Source organism: Scyliorhinus canicula, chromosome 17 (genome assembly GCF_902713615.1).
Source record: "Scyliorhinus canicula chromosome 17, sScyCan1.1, whole genome shotgun sequence".
Taxonomy (NCBI): Eukaryota; Metazoa; Chordata; class Chondrichthyes; order Carcharhiniformes; family Scyliorhinidae; genus Scyliorhinus; species Scyliorhinus canicula.
Window position 1 is genome coordinate 64,489,537 of NC_052162.1, and position 19,263 is coordinate 64,508,799.

General features: G+C 44.3%; 1 protein-coding gene across 5 annotated transcripts in view; it reads left to right on the top strand.

The window, feature by feature from the left end:
- The window catches only part of LOC119951454 (phosphorylase b kinase regulatory subunit alpha, skeletal muscle isoform-like), a 132,597-nt gene that overhangs the window by 89,351 nt on the left and 23,983 nt on the right, over positions 1–19,263 (top strand). For all 5 annotated transcript variants that reach the window (XM_038774655.1, XM_038774656.1, XM_038774659.1 and 2 more), the window contains 5 exons: positions 1,974–2,053; positions 2,140–2,218; positions 3,875–4,004; positions 7,831–7,935; positions 15,892–15,998. In XM_038774655.1, coding sequence (XP_038630583.1) covers positions 1,974–2,053; positions 2,140–2,218; positions 3,875–4,004; positions 7,831–7,935; positions 15,892–15,998 — 501 coding nt within the window. The remainder of the gene's footprint in view (positions 1–1,973; positions 2,054–2,139; positions 2,219–3,874; positions 4,005–7,830; positions 7,936–15,891; positions 15,999–19,263) is intronic.

A 19,263-nucleotide genomic window follows, 5' to 3' on the forward strand; every position in this document is an offset into this window, starting at 1 on the left:
ATCCAGGCAAGGGGGAAGGAGAAGAGATTGGGTGGCGTTCAAGGTGGTGGGAGGGAGCTTTCAATATTTGGGTATCCAGGTGGCGCAGGGGTGGGAGCAGCTGCATAAAAATAATTTTGGTCGTTTGGTAGATCAGATGAGGAGGGAATTTTGGAGGTGGGATCTGCTCCTGTTGTCATTGGTGGGGCGGGTTCATTTGGTTAAAATGATGGTTATAGAACATAGAACAGTACAGCACAGAACAGGCCCTTCGGCCCTCAATGTTGTGCCGAGCCATGATCACCCTACTCATCCACCCTATACCCGTAACCCAACAATCCCCCCCTTAACCTTACTTTTATTAGGACACTACGGGCAATTTAGCATGGCCAATCCACCTAACCCGCACATCTTTGGACTGTGGGAGGAAACCGGAGCACCCGGAGGAAACCCACGCACAGAGGGAGGACGTGCAGACTCCACACAGACAGTGACCCAGCCGGGAATCGAACCTGGGACCCTGGAGCTGTGAAGCATTTATGCTAACCACCATGCTACCCTGCTGCCCTGGTTCTCCCGAGGTTTTTGTTTGTTTTTCGGAGCCTCCCAATTTTTATTCCCAAGACATTCTTTAAAAATGTGAATGCAGTGATCTTGGTATTTGTTTGGGTGGGTAAAACCCCGTGGGTGAAAAAGATGATGCTGGAGCGGGGGCTGGCTCTTTTCATTAAGCACTACTGGGCGGCGAATATTGCGATGGTCAGTAAGTGAGTAGTGGGCGAGCAGTCGGTGTGAGAGCGGGTGGAGGCGGCATCATGTAAGGATATGGGTTTGGGGACATTGTATACGGCACCTCTCCCGTTCTCGCTGGCTCGGTATTCCACAAGCCCGGTAGTAGTGACAGCCCTGAGAGTGTGGTGACAGTGGAGGCAGCACATAGGGTTGGAGGGGGGGTCATTGTGGGCACCGATATGGGATGACCACCTGTTCGCTTGGGTGGACTGTACGGGGGATTTCGGAGGTGGCAGCGGGCTGGGTCCGAGAGATTTGGGGATCTCTTTATTGATGAGGGTTTCCCAAGCTCGGACGAGCTGGAGCTAGAGAAGGAGTTTGAGTTGCCAGGTGGGAATAGGTTCCGGTATCTGCAGTTGACGGATTTTGTGTGGCGTCAGATTTCGACCTTCCTGCACCTACCGCACCGGGGACTGCAGGATAAGATGGTGTCGAGAACAGGAGTAGGAGAGGGAACGTTCTCGGAGATCTATAAGGAATTGATGGATTGGGAGGGAGCCCCAATCGTGGAGGTGAAGCGAAAGTGGGAAGAAGAGCTGGGTGGGGAGTTGGAGGTCGGATTATGGGAGGAGGCCCTGAGGAGAGTTAATGCATCCTCGTTGTGCGCCAGGCAGCCTGATGCTGTTTAAAGTCGTCCACAGGGCACACATGACTGTGGCCCAGATGAGCAGGTTCTTTGAGGAGGTGGAGGATAGGCGTGGACGTTGTGCAGGGTGTCCTGCAAACCATGTCCATATGTTTTGGGTGTGTCCGAGACGGAGGAGTTTCTGGCAGGGATTTGTTGGCGTCATGTCAGAGGTCATACAAGTAAGGGTGGTGCTCAGTCCAGAGGTGGCGATCTTTGGTGTGTCAGAAGACCCGGGAGCCCAGGGGGCGAGAGAGGCCGACCTCCTGGCCTTTGGCTCCCTGGTGGCCCAGAGACAGATCTTACTAGGATGGAGGGACTCGGAATCAGCATAGTGGGGGGAGGGGGGAAAGTGTGTTTTTGCTTTTGTTGAAATTTGTTGTTGAAAATTGTTGAAATTGTAAATGCCTCAATAAAATATTTTCTAAAAAAAGAATGAAATAATGCAATATTTCACTGAGTTACTGGAACATCTTCATTGTCAGGAACCTAAGCAGCTGGTTCTAAATGATTACTGTTTTTTTTTAAGTGTATAAAGGTACATCCTAAAACTGTATTGTGATGGTATCTCTCACAGGCCTGCACAACACTCTTGTCAAATCAAAAGCATCTGACTGTTGGCCTTCCTCCTGAACCTCGTGAGAGAACAATTTCAGCGTGAGTATTTCACTTCAGATTGGCTGCCGGGTCACAGTAGGTTGAAAAAGTAATTACATTAACTTATGATTTTCCTTTCTGATTAGACCCTTGCCACTTAATGAACTTACCAAACTGATTGAAGCAGCTAGCGAACAGAATCCAAGTTTGGCCATCCTCACTCAGGTTGGTTCATAAGATCCTGTTAATAAGTTCAATGTAATATCCTGTGTGTAATTTAAGCTTTAATAGCCAATTCATGCTTCTCCCCTGTTAACAGTGGATTACTTCAGTCATTGTTTAGTTTGGCAATATATCCTGTTGTATGTCACCAAAACATGATTCAAAAAGTTCAGATTGAACAGTGTGTGAATACCATACTATAGAAATATAAAGATTCTCCTGCTTGATGTTGATGGCACCAGTGGCTTTACTGCTAAAGATGCCTCACTGGATATGCTGTGTTTTCTCGGAACTGAATCACTGAATTGATTCCCAGACTTGTCTTAGATATCATAGAATTTGCAGTGCAGAAGGAGGCCATTCGGCCCATCGAGTCTGCACCGGCTCTTGGAAAGAGCACCCTACCCAAGGTTAACACCTCCACCTTATCACCATAACCCAGTAACCCCACCCAAAAGGGCAATTTTGGACACTAAGGGCAATTTATCATGGCCAATCCACCTAACCTGCACATCTTTGGACTGTGGGAGGAAACCGGAGCACCCGGAGGAAACCCACGCACTCACGGGAGGATGTGCAGATTCCACACAGACAGTGACCCAAGCAGGAATCGAACCTGGGACCCTGGAGCTGTGAAGGAATTGTGCTATCCACAAGGCTAACGTGCTACTGTCTTGACATTGCAGATCTCATTGAATGGATCCACCTTGGGATGTGACCTTAAGAGAAAGGGAAATTAGAAATGGTAGATCATTGTTCGATAAGTTTGAGGCTGGGTGGGCGGATTAACAATTTTCAAACTTTCTTATGTAAATAGTGAGGTTATTGGGGGATATTATGTTTCGGTATACAAGTGTCACGGAATCTTTAATATGTACCTCCAGGCAGGACCTCAAGGGTGTAAGATACATTTATTATTTTTTTTAAAATTCGCTGGAGGCTGCCAGATCCCGGGTGAGTAGCCATTAATAGGTTTAAGGCTTACTTGCACGGGTGTGGCTTGGTCACGCCCATTGTGGGTGGGTACTTGATCTCGACACCATGGGAAATTGGGCAGATCCCACAAGGCTGCCGGGAAGCCGGCGGGAGGCTTCACCTGGCATCTACCAGCCACACTGCACTCCTGTTCGAGCGAGACGCAGCCGGTAGATCTTGCCCAAACTATTCACATGGTAAGATGAGAGAAGCTTGGATTGCTCTCTTTTGAGTAGAAAAGATTAAAAAGAGATTCAAAATAAGCATTCAAAATCATGATCGGTTTTAATAGAGTAAATAAGGAAAATCTGTGTCCACCAACAGCAGGGTTTGTAAACCAAGGACACAGAATCCTGACAAAAGTTCCGGAGGTGACATGAGGATTTTAAAGAAACATAATGTTGACCTGGAAAACACTGTTCAAAAGGAAGTTGGCCACATTTTCAATAGTAATTTTCAAAAGGGAATTGGATAACTACTTGAAGGGTACAATAATTGCAGGACCATGGGGGGGAAAAGCAGAGGTGTGGGACTGATTGGGTGGCTCTTTCAAAGATTTGGCCCAATCATAATGAGCTGAGTGGCCTCCTGCTGTTCTATAAGATTCTATGAATACAGAATTAATTTGTACAGTGTATCAGTTGCTTCATTTTTCATTTATGATCCTTTCTCGATTTTTTGTAGGAAATTGTGGTTTACCTAGCAATGTACATAAGGACAGAACCCAATTTGTTTGCTGAAATGTTCCGATTCCGTATTGGACTAATTATTCAAGTCATGGCAACAGAGTTGGCCAATTGTCTCAATTGTACAGGTAAAGCTTCTCAATCACCAGCTCCCTGTGAGGATGGCAAAACAAAATAATGTCAGAAAATATGCCCGTTCAAGCTTTGAATTGCTGTGTTCAGAACCAGTCCAAAGTGTTTTGTATTGTACTTGCAGATTAAAAGAATGTAATGCTGAGGCACGTGGGTTGAATGCAATAATCAACAGAGGCTTATTAGATGGCTGTAAACTGTACAAAGGCTTAATCTGGACTAAAGGCAAAAATCCCACGAAACAGCTGATGTCACTATCATGTGATTAAACTCTTAAAGGGACCATGCAACAACACAACAACAAACCACATATATAACACAAATCAAAATAATAGTGGGGACAGAGTCCAGGAAATCATTTGTAGATGTTTTGTCAGCTGTGGACAGCCTTCCTGATATTCCAATTAAATAATGGTACCTGATTATTACTAGCCAGTGTCATTTATATGTCAGGAAGGTTTGCTTGTTTATTTTTAAGTTCGCCCCTCTTTATAGGACTGCACCTATTTCTGTGAATCCTTTGTCCTTGCCTATGACAGGACCACAGAGACTGAAGATCTAGACTACTATGAGAAAGCGCTAGGAATAGAAATGACATCCAGAGGGGCCACAAACTAACAATGGCATAATATCCTTTGGTTCACAAATAGTGAAGTTGTACAGTTGTAAATCATTTTTAAAAGTAAACATGACAATTGCCCTCCTTCCTGCAAAAACAGATTGGATTAACACATGGGCCACCTTCCTATATTATCAGTTTCTATACAAGAAAATGTTGTTTCCAGTACCCACATTTTTGTTTTTGAATGTAACTTTGCTGGTGAATGAGAGCAATTGTCTTGGTTTTTTTTTATTGTGTCACTGTCTTCAAACACCGAGAGGTTGTTTACATTTCTCTTGACATGTGGTAATGCTTCCAGTCTATGAATGTTTTCAGATGTTCGTGTTCTTCACGGCTCTGACATTGAAGTCACCAAGGAGATCAGCTTGCCCAACCCTGGGATTCATTGGGGATTGATCAAGATCAGAGTAAAATCCCTCTTTAGTCTTGCCTGTTGGGTCTGGGGTTGAGGCACATGTACCATGACAATGGCGTACTGATATAAATAGTCGAAGTGTCATGAGACGCTTGCTTATCCTACATATGGAGTCATTGAGATGCCAGATAAGCTCATTCTTGATAGTAAAGCCCGCCAGTTTGCCCTTCCTGAAAAAGGTGTACTCGCTGCCTTGTTTCTTAAGTGGTCTCACTCTCCAATTATCTAGATATTGTAGCACCTGAATTCCTGAGCTTTGATAGCGGTGCAGCACTTGGGTCTGTTGTTATTGGGGTTGTCCATGCGGGCCCCGATATTCAAGGTTCCATATTTCATTTTAGGAATGGAAAATGTCTGTGCTTAAGATCTTTTCCATAGAATCCCTACAGTGCAGAAGAGGGCCATTTGGCCCATCAAGACTGCACTGATCCTCTGAAAAAGCACCCTATCTAGGCCCACTCCCCTGCTCTAACCCTGTAACCCCACCTAACCTGCACATCTTTGAACACTAAGGGGCAATTTAACATGGCCAATCCACCTAACCTACACATCTTTGGACTATGGGAGGAAACCGGAACACTCCAAGGAAACCACACAGGCACCACAGGGGAGAATGTGAGAAATTCACACAGACAGTCAACCGGAATTGAACCCAAGTCCCTGGTGCTGTGAGACAGCAGTGCTAACCACTCTGCCACCCATTTAATGTGAGCCGTCGTGGGACAATCATTGCACACACAGTTTTGATAGTGAGGTTTGAGCTATTGCCAAGGAAATCCAAGACAGTTGGAGACTAGGGTCTGCTGCATAACATTAACACGACAAGTAGACATATGCAAGGTGTATAGACAGGCTCCTGGATACACACACCGTTTGTCTAAAACACATCTTCCTCGCTTCCTCTCCCAGATTCCTTACGCAATAACTCTTCCTCCTGCCTTCACCCACACTCAAATCTACCTCACCCTGGTTTGCCTATCATAGAATCATAGAATTTACAGCGCAGAAGGAGGCCATTTGGTCCATCGAGTCTGCTCTGGCCACTGGAAAGAGCATCCCACCCAAGCCCACACCTCCTCCCCAGCCCCGTAACCCCACCTAACCTTTTTGGAAACTAAGGGCAATATATCATGGCCAATCTACTGAACCTGCACATCTTTGGACTGTGGGAGGAAACCGGAGCACCCGGGGAAACCCATGCAGACACTGGAGAACGTGCAGATTCCGCACAGACAGTGACCCAAGCTCGGAATTCAACCTGGGACCCTGGAGCTGTGAAGCACTGTGCTACCATGCCACCCTCGTCCAGATTCACTCTTCCCCTCACAGATCCCTCCCACTTCAGCCTCATCCCCACCCTGCCCTGACCTCCACTACCCTTAGGTTTCTGAAACAACAGGTAACTTTGGCTACAGCCCTTCTCCCTCCAACCTTCCATCCTGCTCTCTCCCACAATCCCCACTTTCTCCTTTCCACTCACTCTCTCACAAGAAGCAGGTCACAAAACTCTCCACTGATATTGGACTTCCCTTGGTCCGTGATTTCGCCATCAGGACCAGGCCCCAGCAGCAGACAGATTGCTAGTTCATTCTAATCAATCCCTCAGTACACTATTCACAGTAGTAAATCTCTCGGCATTATTAAAATCATTTACATGGGTAAATTCCTTAGAGGCTTCTCCCAGGTCTTATAAAGTAGCATGGCACCTTCCAAACTAGCAAAGTGCAAGTAACTGCTACCGCCCCCACCCCCCACCACCACCATTACCCAACCTGATAATCTTTTGTGGATTAGCCTTGAAATTAATGCTGGTTTGTCAACACCATATTTTCACAGTAACTTCATTGCAGTGTTAATGTAAGCCTACTTTGACACTAATAAAGATTATTATTATACACCCCTCCCAGACCTTTTACCTGGAGGTGAGATTGGGGTGAGATTGGCAGTTGAAGGACAGCCATCCAAAAGCACTGGACAGGGAATTGAGAATAATTTGGGGCCTATTAAAGCCACAGACCAACTGGAATTTTCCAAACCGCCTCCAAGCCTCTGAAGACTTTGGAGCGATGCCAGCTGCCTGATAAGAGCCTCTTGACAGCAGATCACCCCGGCCATATAAGTGTGGAGATGTTTCCCCGGCTACAATGTTGCGCGGGTTGCTGAGGCTACTTTTAAATTTGAAAGTTTAAAATGTTGATACATGCTTCAAAATGGAGGTGCCTTCTCTCTCCCTTCCCTGAAATGCAAGTTCATTTATTTCAGTGATAGAGGATCCTCTTCTGTTGGCTCTCAGCTTTGAGACAGCTTGTTGCCTAACCTGGACAACAAGCCCACCCTCTGGCTACTAATTTGCCAATTTGGAAAAAATAATTGCCAAGTAACTGCTTCCCACACAGTGCATGGTTGTGACCCCTATTTGATCCAAACAGCAGGGCATCCTGATTTAAAAGGCAAAATCCTGCCTTCAGTTTTTGCTGTCTTACATTTGTAATCTCCCCCTTTCTAAAGTTTTAAGAGTTTAAGCTTCTCATAGCTTGTGTCTTTCTCTATTCAAAATTGATCTTTGGCCTTTCTGTGCCCTGTCTATTTTCTACATGTGTTTTTTGTGATGTGACCAGAATTACATCTCCAAATGTAGTAGGACTAGTGCATTATAAAGACTCTCCGTCACCTCCAAAGACTTTGCTGTAATAGGTTTGTTATATGATCATAGCATTATGTTTGTTTTTCTAATTGCAATAATCTTAATAATATTCATTCCTTTCAATTTGGACTTTCTTTTTAGGAGAAGCAGCAACTGAACATTTAATTTCTATGAAACCCTTTGATTTGAAGACCCTTCTACACCATATTCTGAGCGGAAAAGAATTTTCAGTTGAAGAGATAAATGGTTTTTTTTAATCTCATTTTTTTTAAGAAGTATGCGCGTGGTTATAATGCTAAAGAAGTAAACTTACCAAAAGTAATATTTAATGTTCAGCAATATGATCTGTCCATGTAGGATTCTTGTAAAGTGGCTTCTGACCTCATTTGACTTTCCCATAATAATGGATTGAGTTATGAACAGGGAAAAGCATAAGTTTGATTTGGTTAAGTGTCAAAACGTTTCAGTAGCCCTCTGTATTCACCTGTGACCAAAAGTGAATAATGTGCTAGGCTTCATTGTTTGGACATTTAAAAAATATAAAAGTAGAAGTACAATCCTTGCCTTTATAAGGCCTTGGTGAAGTTATGTGTGGGCTAATATCTGGTTTTGATTCCCTCACAGTGCGTAAACATTGAGACCCAGCAGAGGGCCGGCCGCCTATCAGGCCAATAGAGATCTGGGTCGCATTATTAAGGAAAAGTACAGGTTTCCAGGGAATCTATTGAAGAAATCAATATTATTAAAGGTTTTGTTTCTGTCCATTTGAATAGGTTCAATTGACAATAACATTGAGCTCTGTGCTGGAGAAGCCCTTCAGTGAATCCTACCCTGCAGTAAAGTTGCAACAGGGTGGAAATTGTGGAGTCATGGGGACAAGGTTGGAGAGGCTACCTTTGGGAGTGAACTGAAAGACTGAAGCATGGGCAGGAGTAGTATATTAATCAATGGCTTGCGGCACGGTAGCACAATGGTTAGCACTGTTGCTTCACAGCGTCAGGGTCCCAGGTTCGTTCCCGGCTTGAGTCACTGTCTGTGCGGAGTCTGCACATTACCTCCGTGTCTGTGTGGGTTTCCACCGAGTGCTCCGGTTTCCTCCCACAAGTCCCAAATTCACAATATGGGTTACCCTGGCAAAGCTAGGTGAATCTTCACTCACAACTTTGGTCTCTTCAATCCAAGAACAAACTTCCATCTGCATTTTACATGGTGAACAATACAGACTTGCGCCCTTTATATCTCTGCTTGCTTACTCTCTCTCTCTCTTTACCTCTCAAATCCTTACAGACTGAACCTGGCTGTGAGGTTCAGTGATATTTTTAGGGAAACCTTATACCCTGCTCTTTCAATGGCTTTCTTTGGACTCTTCCCCGCTCAAAGCCCATCTCCATGACAATATGAATAATATGTGCCTTGTACCAGTTGGAAATGTAATTCACCATCGTTATGATGTCCAACTCCATTCTGTCTCAAATTTAAATAAATAGTTTAAAGTATAACCATTTACAAAACCTGACATTTCTAGCACTTCCATGGGACTTAGGGACTAAGCTGGGGCAGGACCAGAAATCTCTGCCTAAAGTCAATGGACATTCGCCTGGTACTCCAATTTTTTATCCTGCTCATGGAAGGGAAACCCCAGCCTAACAGTCCTAACAAAATTGGACATTCTGAATTCTCCCACTGTGTACCCGAACAGATGCCGGAATGTGGCGACTAGGGGATTTTCACAGTAACTTCATTGCAGTGTTAATGTAAGCTTACTTGTGACAATAATAAAGATTATTATTATTACAATGTTCCCTGTCTTGTAAACAGGAAAGCTCACATTGGTAAGCGTAAGACAGGTTTCAGCACAGAGCTTTTAAAACCTTTCTCTCAATCTCAGCATGTGACTGGAAAAAGAGATGCGCTGGCTGTGTTCCTCAGGAATCAGAAACATGGAGGTCCAACAAAGCCATCCAAAACCAGCTCAGCAGCTTCCAGTTCAAATGCTTGTGACAACTCTTTCATATCAAATGGTTTAACAAAGTGTTGGATCAAAGTGTACATTGAAGAGAAATGGTGTCACCACCGACTAAATTGGTGAGAAAGCATGGACCTACATTGATCATATTCTAAGAATGCTCACACAAGGATCCAAAAAGAGATGGGGAAATGAAAGCCACAGGGGAAAATGCTGGTGGTCAAATGCAAGGATCCACAGATCACAGTAACAATAGATGTAGATGAAGTGCACTTACAATTGTGTAAGCTGGAAGCAATGGCGCAAGACAGAATTCAATGATTTTATTGAATACCGTTTTACACTACTCAATTGCACAAAAATAATAAATTTTAAGAAGGATTGTTAGAGAACAAAGAACAAAGAAAAATTACAGCACAGGAACAGGCCCTTCGGCCCCCCAAGCCTGCACCGATCCAGATCCTCCATCTAAAACTGTCGCCTATTTTATAAGGATCTGTATCCCTCTGCTCCCTATCTATTCATGGATCTGTCTAGATACATCTTGAATGACGCTATCGTGCCCGCCTCCATCACCTCCACCGGAAATGCGTTCCAGGCACCCACCACCCTCTGCATAAATAACTTTCCACGCATATCCCCCTTAAACTTTTCACCTTGAACTTGTGACCCCTAGTAATTGAGACCCCCACTCTGGGGGAAAAAGCTTCTTGCTATCCACCCTGTCTATACCTCTCATGATTTTGTAGACCTCAATGAGGTACCCCCTCAACCTCCGTCTTTCTAATGAAAATAATCCTAATCTACTCAACCACTCTTCATAGTTAGCGCCCTCCATACCAGGCAACATCCTGGTGAACCTCCTCTGCACCTTCTCCAAAGCATCCACATCCTTTTGGTAATGTGGCGACTAGAACTGTACGCAGTATTCTAAATGTGGCCGAACCAAAATCTTATACAACTGTATTATGACCTGCTAACTCTTGTACTCAATACCCCTTCCGATGAAGGAAAGCATGCCGTATGCCTTCTTGACCACTCTATCGACCTGTGCAGCCACCTTCAGGGTACAATGGACCTGAACACCCAGATCTCTGTACATCAATTTTCCCCAGGGCTTTTTCATTTACCGTATAGTTCGCTCTTCAATTGGATCTTCCAAAATGCATCACCTCGCATTTGCCCGGATTGAACTCCATCTGCCATTTCTCTGCTCAACTCTCCAATCTATCTATATTCTGCTGTATTCTCTGACCGTCTCCTTCACTATCTGCCAATCTTAGTGTCATCTACAAACTTGCTAATCAGACCACCCATACTTTCGTCTAGATCATTTATGCATATCACAAACAACATGGTCCCAGCACCGATCCCTGTGGAACACCACTGGTCACAGTTCTCCATTTTGAGAAACTCCCTTCTGCTACTACTCTCTGTCTCCTGTTGCCCAGCCAGTTCTTTATCCATCTAGCCAGTACACCTGGACCCCATGAGAGTTCACGTTCTCCATCAGCCTACCATGGGGATCCTTATCAAATGTCTTACTGAAGTCCATGTATATGTCATCTATAGCCCTTCCCTCATCAATCAACTTTGTCACTTCCTCAGAGAATTCTATTAAGTTGGTAAGACATGACCTTCCCTGCACAAAACCATGTTGCCTATCACTGATAAGCCCATTTTCTTCCAAATGGGAATAGATCCTATCCCTCAGTATCTTCTCCAGCAGCTTCCCTACCACTGACGTCAGGCTCACTGGTCTATAATTACCTGGATTATCCCTGCTGCCCTTCTTAAACAAGGGGACAACATTAGCAATTCTCCAGTCCTCCGATACCTCACCTGTGTTCAAGGATGCTGCAAAGATATCTGTTAAGGCCCCAGCTATTTACTCTCTCACTTCCCTCAGTAACCTGGGATAGATCCCATCTGGACCTGGGGACTTGTCCACCTTAATGCCATCCTTACAAATTCTGCTCCATCTAGACCTCTAACACTAAGTGTATCCCAGTCAATGTTGAGAAAATTAAAATCTCCTATCACTACTACCCTGTTGCTCCTACATCTTTCCATAATCTGTTTACATATTTGTACCTCTATCTCACGCTCGCTGTTGGGTGGTCTGTATTACAGCCCCAACATTGTTACTGCACCGTTCCTATTTCTGAGCTCTGCCCATATCGCCTCACTGCTCGAATCCTCCATAATGCCCTCCTTCAGCACAGCTGAGATATCCTCTCTGACCAGTCATGCAACTCCTCCACCCCTTTTACCTCCCTCTCTATCCTGCCTGAAGCATTGATATCCTGGGATATTTAGTTACCAATCATGCCCTTTCCTCAACCAAGTCTCAGTTATAGCAATAACATCATACTCCCAGGTACTAATCCAAGCCCTAAATTAATCTGCTTTACCTACTACATTTCTTGCATTAAAACAAATGCACCTCATACCACCAGTCCCTTTGCGTTCATCATCTGCTCCCTGCCTATTCTTCCCCTTAGTCACGCTGGCTTCATGATCTAGTTCCTTACAGGCTTTAGTTACTACCTCCTTACTGTCCACTAACCTCCTCATTTGGTTCCTATCCCCCTGCCACATTAGTTTAAACCCTCCTCAACAGCGTTAGCAAAAGCAACCCCAAGGACATTGGGTCCAGTCCGGCCCAGGTGTAGACCGTCCAATTTGTAGTAGTCCCACTTCCCCCAGAACCGGTCCCAATGTCCCAAAAATATGAACCCCTGCACCATTTCTCAAGCCATGCATTCATCCTGCCTAATCTTTCATTTCTACTCACCGTGGCACTGGTAGCAATCCTGAGATAACTACCTCTGAGGTCTGAATTTTTAACTTGGCTCTCAACTCCCTAAATTCTGCTTGTAGGACCTCAACCCGTTTTTTACCTATATCATTGGTGCCTATATGCACCACGACAGCTGGCTGTTCACCCTCCCCCTTCAGAATGTTCTGCAGCCGTTCTGAGACGTCCCTGACCCGTGCACCTGGGAGGCAACATACCATTCGGGAGTCTCGTTTTCGACCACAGAACCCCTATCTACTCCCCTTACAAGTGAATCCCCTATGACTATAGCCCTTCCATTCTTTTTCCTGCCCTTCTGTACAGCAGAGCCAGCCACGGTGCCATGAACCTGGCTACTGTTGCCTTCCCCTGGTGAGCCATCTCCCCTAACAGTATCCAAAACGGTATACCTGTTTTGGAGGGAGGTGACCGCAGGGGACACCTGAAAATGAAATGAAATGAAAAATGAAATGAAAATCGCTTATTGTCATGAGTAGGCTTCAATGAAGTTACTGTGAAAAGCCCCTGGTCGCCACATTCCGGCGCCTGTCCGGGGAGGCTGGTACGGGAATCGAACCGTGCTGCTGGCCTGCTTGGTCTGCTTTAAAAGCCAGCGATTTAGCCTTGTGAGCTAAACCAGCACCTGCATTGCCTTCCTGCTTTTTCTCTGCCTTTTGGTCAACCATTCACTTTCTCCCTCAGCAATCCTAATCTGTGGTGTGACCAATTCGCTAAACGTGCTATCCACGACCTCCTCAGCATCGCGGATGGTCAAAAGTGAGTCCATCCGCAGCTCCAGAGCCGTCATGCGGTTTAACAAGAGCTGCAGCTGGACACACTTCCCGCACGTGAAGGAGCCAGGGACATCAGCCACGTCCCTGAGCTCCCACATTGAGCAAGAGAGGCATAACATGGGTCTGAGATCTCTTGCCATTTTTAATCTTAAGGTTAATTTAGTCCAACTATAATATCAAATAATAGATAAATGTAAAAGGAAAAAAAAAATTGTTACCAATCATACGATTAAAAAAAAATGGAAATAGAAAAACCGTGCCTTATCAACTTACCTCAGGGAAAAGAAAAACTACTTACCAGTCACCAGCTAATCACTTACCTGCTGGCTGCGACATCACGATTCAACTTCTTTCTACTTCTACCTGCCCTCGAGTCTCCCTCTTGATCTTTACTCGGCTGGGATTCTTGCAGTTATTTTTTTTTCGTTAGAGGAGGAGGTAGGGAGGGAAACACTGAAGAAGTGTTTGGGGTTTAACTGTCACTTGACAACAGCTCATCCACAAACCACCTTCTGGATACAGTGACCGCAATGCATTGATGCAAATTTACCCGCAACAAAAATAGTATTGCAGGAAGTAGGTGCGATTGTTTCAAGAATGCATTGATAAATGAAAAACATTTAATGTGCACACATATGTATGTGTTATTTTTGCTCTTAAAGGGATATGTGCATTGCTGGCTAGGCCAGCATTTTTATTGCCCATCCCTAATTGCCTTTGAGAGTGGTGACAAACTGCCTTGAACTGCAGTGGTTTATGTGTAGATACACCCAGAGTGCTGTTTGGAAGGGTGTCCCAAGACTTTGACCCAGTGACCGTGAAGAAATGGTCATATAGTTCCTAGTCGGATTGGTGTGTGGCTTGGAGGAAACTTGTATGTAGTGGTCTTACCATGCATCTGCTGCCCTTGACTTTCTGGGTGACAATGGTCGTGGGTTTGGAAATGGTGTCAAAGGAGACTTTGTGAATTCCTGCAGTGCATCTTGTAGATGGTACACTGCTGCCACTGTGTGTTAGTGTTGGAGGTAGCAGATGTTGAAGGTCGGGATGCCAATCAACAGACTGTTTTTATCCTGGTGGTTTCGAGCTTCTCGAGTGTTATGGGAGCTGCATTCATCCAGGCAAGTGCAGAGTATTTCATCACACCCCTGACTTATGCTTTGGGGAGTCAGGAGATGAGTTACTCTTTGCAGAATTCCCGGCCTCTGACCTGCTCTACAGCCACAGCATTTATATGGCTAGTCCAGTTCAGTTTTTAGTCAGTGGTAACCTCCAGGATATTGATAGTGGGATAATTCAGCAATGGTAATGCCATTGAATGTCCAGGGAAGATGGTTAGATTTCTCTTGTTAGAGGTGGCCATTGTCTGACACAAATGTTACTTACCAGTTATCAGCCCAAGCTAAAAATTCAATTCTAGTTGGAACAGAAATCCCCAAGTTGGGGTAGTTGATTACACTTTGGTAGACAATAGAATGAGCTGTATTTAGCCTGCATTTCCAAGTTTACATTATCTTCTGCAGTGACTTTTTTTATTGTGTGAAGGTAAAAGGTTGTCTGTGTTTATAAACCAGTAGGATCCATTAAGGGCATGCAACTGCTTTCTTCTTGTATAAAATTATGAGCATAAGAAAATGTCCAGCAAAATGAAAACAATTATTGGAAGGTAGAAGTATCAGGTAGCTGGTATAACTAGGTTGTGCATGATGGTGAGCTGCATGAGTTAAACTAAGTGCTCTTGTTCCTATCTTACCATATAGAATTAAATACTGCAGTGCCACCATTTGGGTGTCTAATTTCCAGTGGTAGGATCCTGTCTAATGTATTTAGATTACTTTGGCCTAATTCACAGTGTTAACCCATTTAAATTAAAGGAATTAGTGTCTGTGTCAATCCATTGAGAATTTTAGGGCAATTGAAACAATGTCAATCAATTATTTTGTTTCTCTTTTTTAAATAAATTGAGTGTACCCAGTTCTTTTTTCCCCAATTAAGGGGCAATTTAGCGTGGCCAATTCACCTATCCTGCACAGCTATTTTTTTTTGGACTTTGTTTAGTGTCATCTGTACCGAGGTACAGTGAAAAGTCTTTTTCTGCAAGCAGCTCAACAGATCATTAAGGACATGAAAAGAAATTAAAATAAAAGAAATACAGAAGAGGGCAACACAAGGTACACAATGTAACTACATAAACACTGGCATTGGTTTGTGGGGGTGAGACCCACGCAAACACGGAGAGAATGTGTAAACTCCACAGGGACAGTGACCCGGGGCCGGGATTGAACCCGGTCCTCAGCGGCATGAGGTAACAGTGCTAACTACTGCACCACCATGCCGCCCCTCATTCATTTTGTTTCAAGGAGCAATTTGATTTGAATCAATCATCTACTTTTCAGCAGTCAATTTTACTTTACATTGGAAATGTAGCAAAATGAAACTTATGTTTGTGATTTTTTTTCGTTGTTTGTGTTTCACCTTAAATGTGCCTCAATGAGACTCGTGCAGATTTTTTCGGCCCTATACTTTTCTCTACCATTTTGTTTGAAATTAGATCGTAACCTATTTCGAAGTGCAACTGTTATCCAATTCGTGCCATTCATGTAACTGTTCTAGCTGTAATCATCCTGCTTGTCTTTCCATAGTTCGTCATTCTACTAGGAAACATATTTCTATTCATGATTTGGATCACACTGGAGCAACAAAAAGTGACAGAGCTGGAATTAGAAAATTGAAGATTCAGATGAAGCAGGTGAACAGCACACTTATCTGATATATAACCTGTATATTTGTAGAAATATTTCTAATCGCTGTTGAAGAATAAAAATGATACGTTATGCAGTGTTAAGTAGATCCGGTTCAGCCCTGGTATGTGTTCAATTAGCCAATTGCAATCGTAGTGCACTGCATTGGCACCCCCTGGGCTGAATGTTCAAATTTGCCAGATGCAGCTCCTGCCCAAATGTCCTGTCGGAAAATGCATTTGTACAAACCAAGCAAGGAAATAATCCAATTTCTTGCTGGTAATCACTGAGGCTAGGCAGAACTTGTGGAGCCCTACTCAGCATGGGTTATTATAATGACCCAAATTTTGTGGCAGGAATAATAGCACAGCCATCAGCACTCCGTTAATTTGAACGAAGGTGCACAGCAACATGTGGAGTTAAAAATGGAAAGTATTCTGTAGGGAAACATATTTATATTCATGATGCAGATCACACAGGAGTTACAAAAATTTCGAGCTAGAATCGTGGACGTCCCTGACTCCCTTCCAATGTCTGTCACAAGTTTCACTTTACAGTACTTTGCAGAGAGACTCAGCATTAAAATACATTGCATTGTGCTGCTTACTCACTAGTCTTCCATAACATTTCCCAGTAAAATGTTAGCACTTATTCATTCAAGTGTAAATTAATTTTTAACACTTTTACAAGAGGACGATATTAGGAAATTGGGTCCTAACATGGGATGGAAGATGTAGTGGGCAATTTAGGCGTTAATAGACTGAGGGGAAAAACTGCTAACATGGAGTCTATCGGATATACCCACTGTACCCACACCTGGCCTGAGTTATATTGTCGCATTCAGACTTAAACTTGTTGGTGGGAGTACATAGGATGCCTCTGTTCAGCCAGGGTGATTCACTCGAGATCCATTGTTCTCTGGGACACTCTTGTTTGACCAGCCATTAGTCCATTACAGAGTCTGATGGCCTAGTTTGTCCGTAATTGGGAGGTTTGTTGCATATCAATAGCATAGTTCTGGACAGCACGGTGGTGCAGTGGTTAGCATTGCTGCCTCAAGGCGCCGAGGTCCCAAGTTCGATCCTAGCCCTGGGTCACTGTCCATGTCGAGTTTGCACATTCAACCCCGTGATTGCGTGGATTTCACCCCATCAACCCAAAAATGTACAGGGTAGGTGGATTGACCATGCTGAATGGCCCCTTAATTGGAGAAAATGAATTGGGTACTCTAAATTTATTTTTATTAAAATAGCATAGTTCTGTTCCTTTATGTGAACGAGAGTGGGAAATCAAACAGCCAAGATAACGATAATGAGTTGAAGTCTGAACACCCCAGGAGTTTCTTTTGAGGGGCTGGACGGGACTCAGAGAGAGAGAAAGAATCTTGCATTGTAAATGCAAGTATCACCTTTGCCTGCCTGTGTAAGTGAAATGAGAGTTGTATATTCCTATGAAGTACTGTTTAATGGGAGTTTGTGTGTTAAAGTTAAGAAATTACATGTTTTAAGTCTCCAAGGGCTCAAGCGAATAAAAAGCTGGGTTGACCCTCGAGTGCAGGAGTGAAGGAGCAATGCGCAATTAGAGGTGCCATCTCTCAGATGAGACATCGAGCTGAGGTCCCATAAACCTGTTCGGGTGGGTGTCAAAGACCCCTTGGCACCATTTTGAAGAAGAGCAGGCAAGATCTCCCTGGAGTCCCCCTGTCCAATAGTTATCCCTCAATCAACATCACTAAAGAAATCAATTTTATCTGGCAGTTATCACATTGTTGCCACCGTACTCACTCGGAAATGTTGGCGACATATGGATGTTGGTTCATGAAGCTGACACGAACGAAGCAGAACAGACTGAGGCTGCCATCTCACGCCTGAAACTTCTCATGTAGCCCCGCCAGGCCAATTGGCCCCTGTGCATGTTGGAAATCTGAGCGGGAGAAAACGGTGGTGGCCGGCAGCAGCTCAAACCCTCTGGAAAAAAATTAAATGATACGGTTTTGAATTTCTGCCCGGGTATTTCTTTGATTTCATATTTTATTGAAAGCGGATACAGCATTCGTAGCTGTTGTAAATTCTTGATTGGATTGGATTGGATTTGTTTACTGTCACGTGTACTGAGGTACAGTGGAAAGTATTTTTCTGCGAGCAGCTCAACAGATCATTAAGTACATGGGAAGAAAAGGGAAGAAAAATACATAATTGGGCAACACAAGGTATACAATGTAATTACATAAGCACTGGCATCGGGTGAAGCATACAGGAGTGTAGTATTAATCAGATCAATCCATAAGAGGGGCGTTTAGGAGTCTGGTAACAGCGGGGAAGAAGCTATTTTTGAATCTGTTTGTGAATGTTCTCAGACTTTTGTATACCCTGCCCGATGGAAGAGGTTGGAAGAGCGAGTAAGCCGGGTGGGAGGGGTCTTTGATTATGCTCCCCGCTTTCCCCAGGCAGCGGGAGATGTAGATAGATGGATGGGAGGCAGGTTTGTGTGATGGACTGGACTGTGTTCACAACTCTCTGAAGTTCCTTGTGGTCTTGGGCCGAGCAGTTGCCATACCAGGCTGTGATGCAGCCAGACAGGATGCTTTCTATGGTGCATCTGTAAAAGTTGGTAAGAGTCAGTGTGGACATGCTGAATTTCCTTAGTTTCCTGAGGAAGTATAGGTGCTGTTGTGCCTTCTTGGTGGTAGCGTCAATGTGGGTGGACCATGTTGCCTTCCTTTTCCTGTGTGGCTCTGCTCTAACTATGGCAATCAGTGGGTTTGCCCTTTCTTTGGTATCTATATTCTAATGCTCAGAGTTGCCAGGTATCAGATGATACCACCACAAGGTTCAACCGGCTATCGATCAAAGAGCCAAACACCAGTTAGTTAGTTCAAGGTCAAGGGTACTTTATTTACACACAATTAGACATGTAACATAAACACTACTAGTTAACTACACCTATCAACTAAGACAACCTGTACTTAACTTCAGGCACCCGGCTTAGGTCAGAGAAACAATGGCCGCTGTGTGATTCTGGATCTGTCGAGTCTGGAGAGGTAACTGCTGCTCAGCTAGGCTCATCCATCTGGTAGCGAGCGTTGAACTTGGACTTGCTTCTGGTGTTGCTGCACTTGGAAATGGTCGTGGCTGGGGCGTCAGGTCTAAGAGAGGACGAACATATGGCGGACTCTCTTATACTTGAGGGTTTTCTCGCTCTTTTGGGTGGTCCTTCAGTTTGGGCCTCACTAATTGGGTGATCCCTGATCACTCTGTTTGATTCCTAAACAAT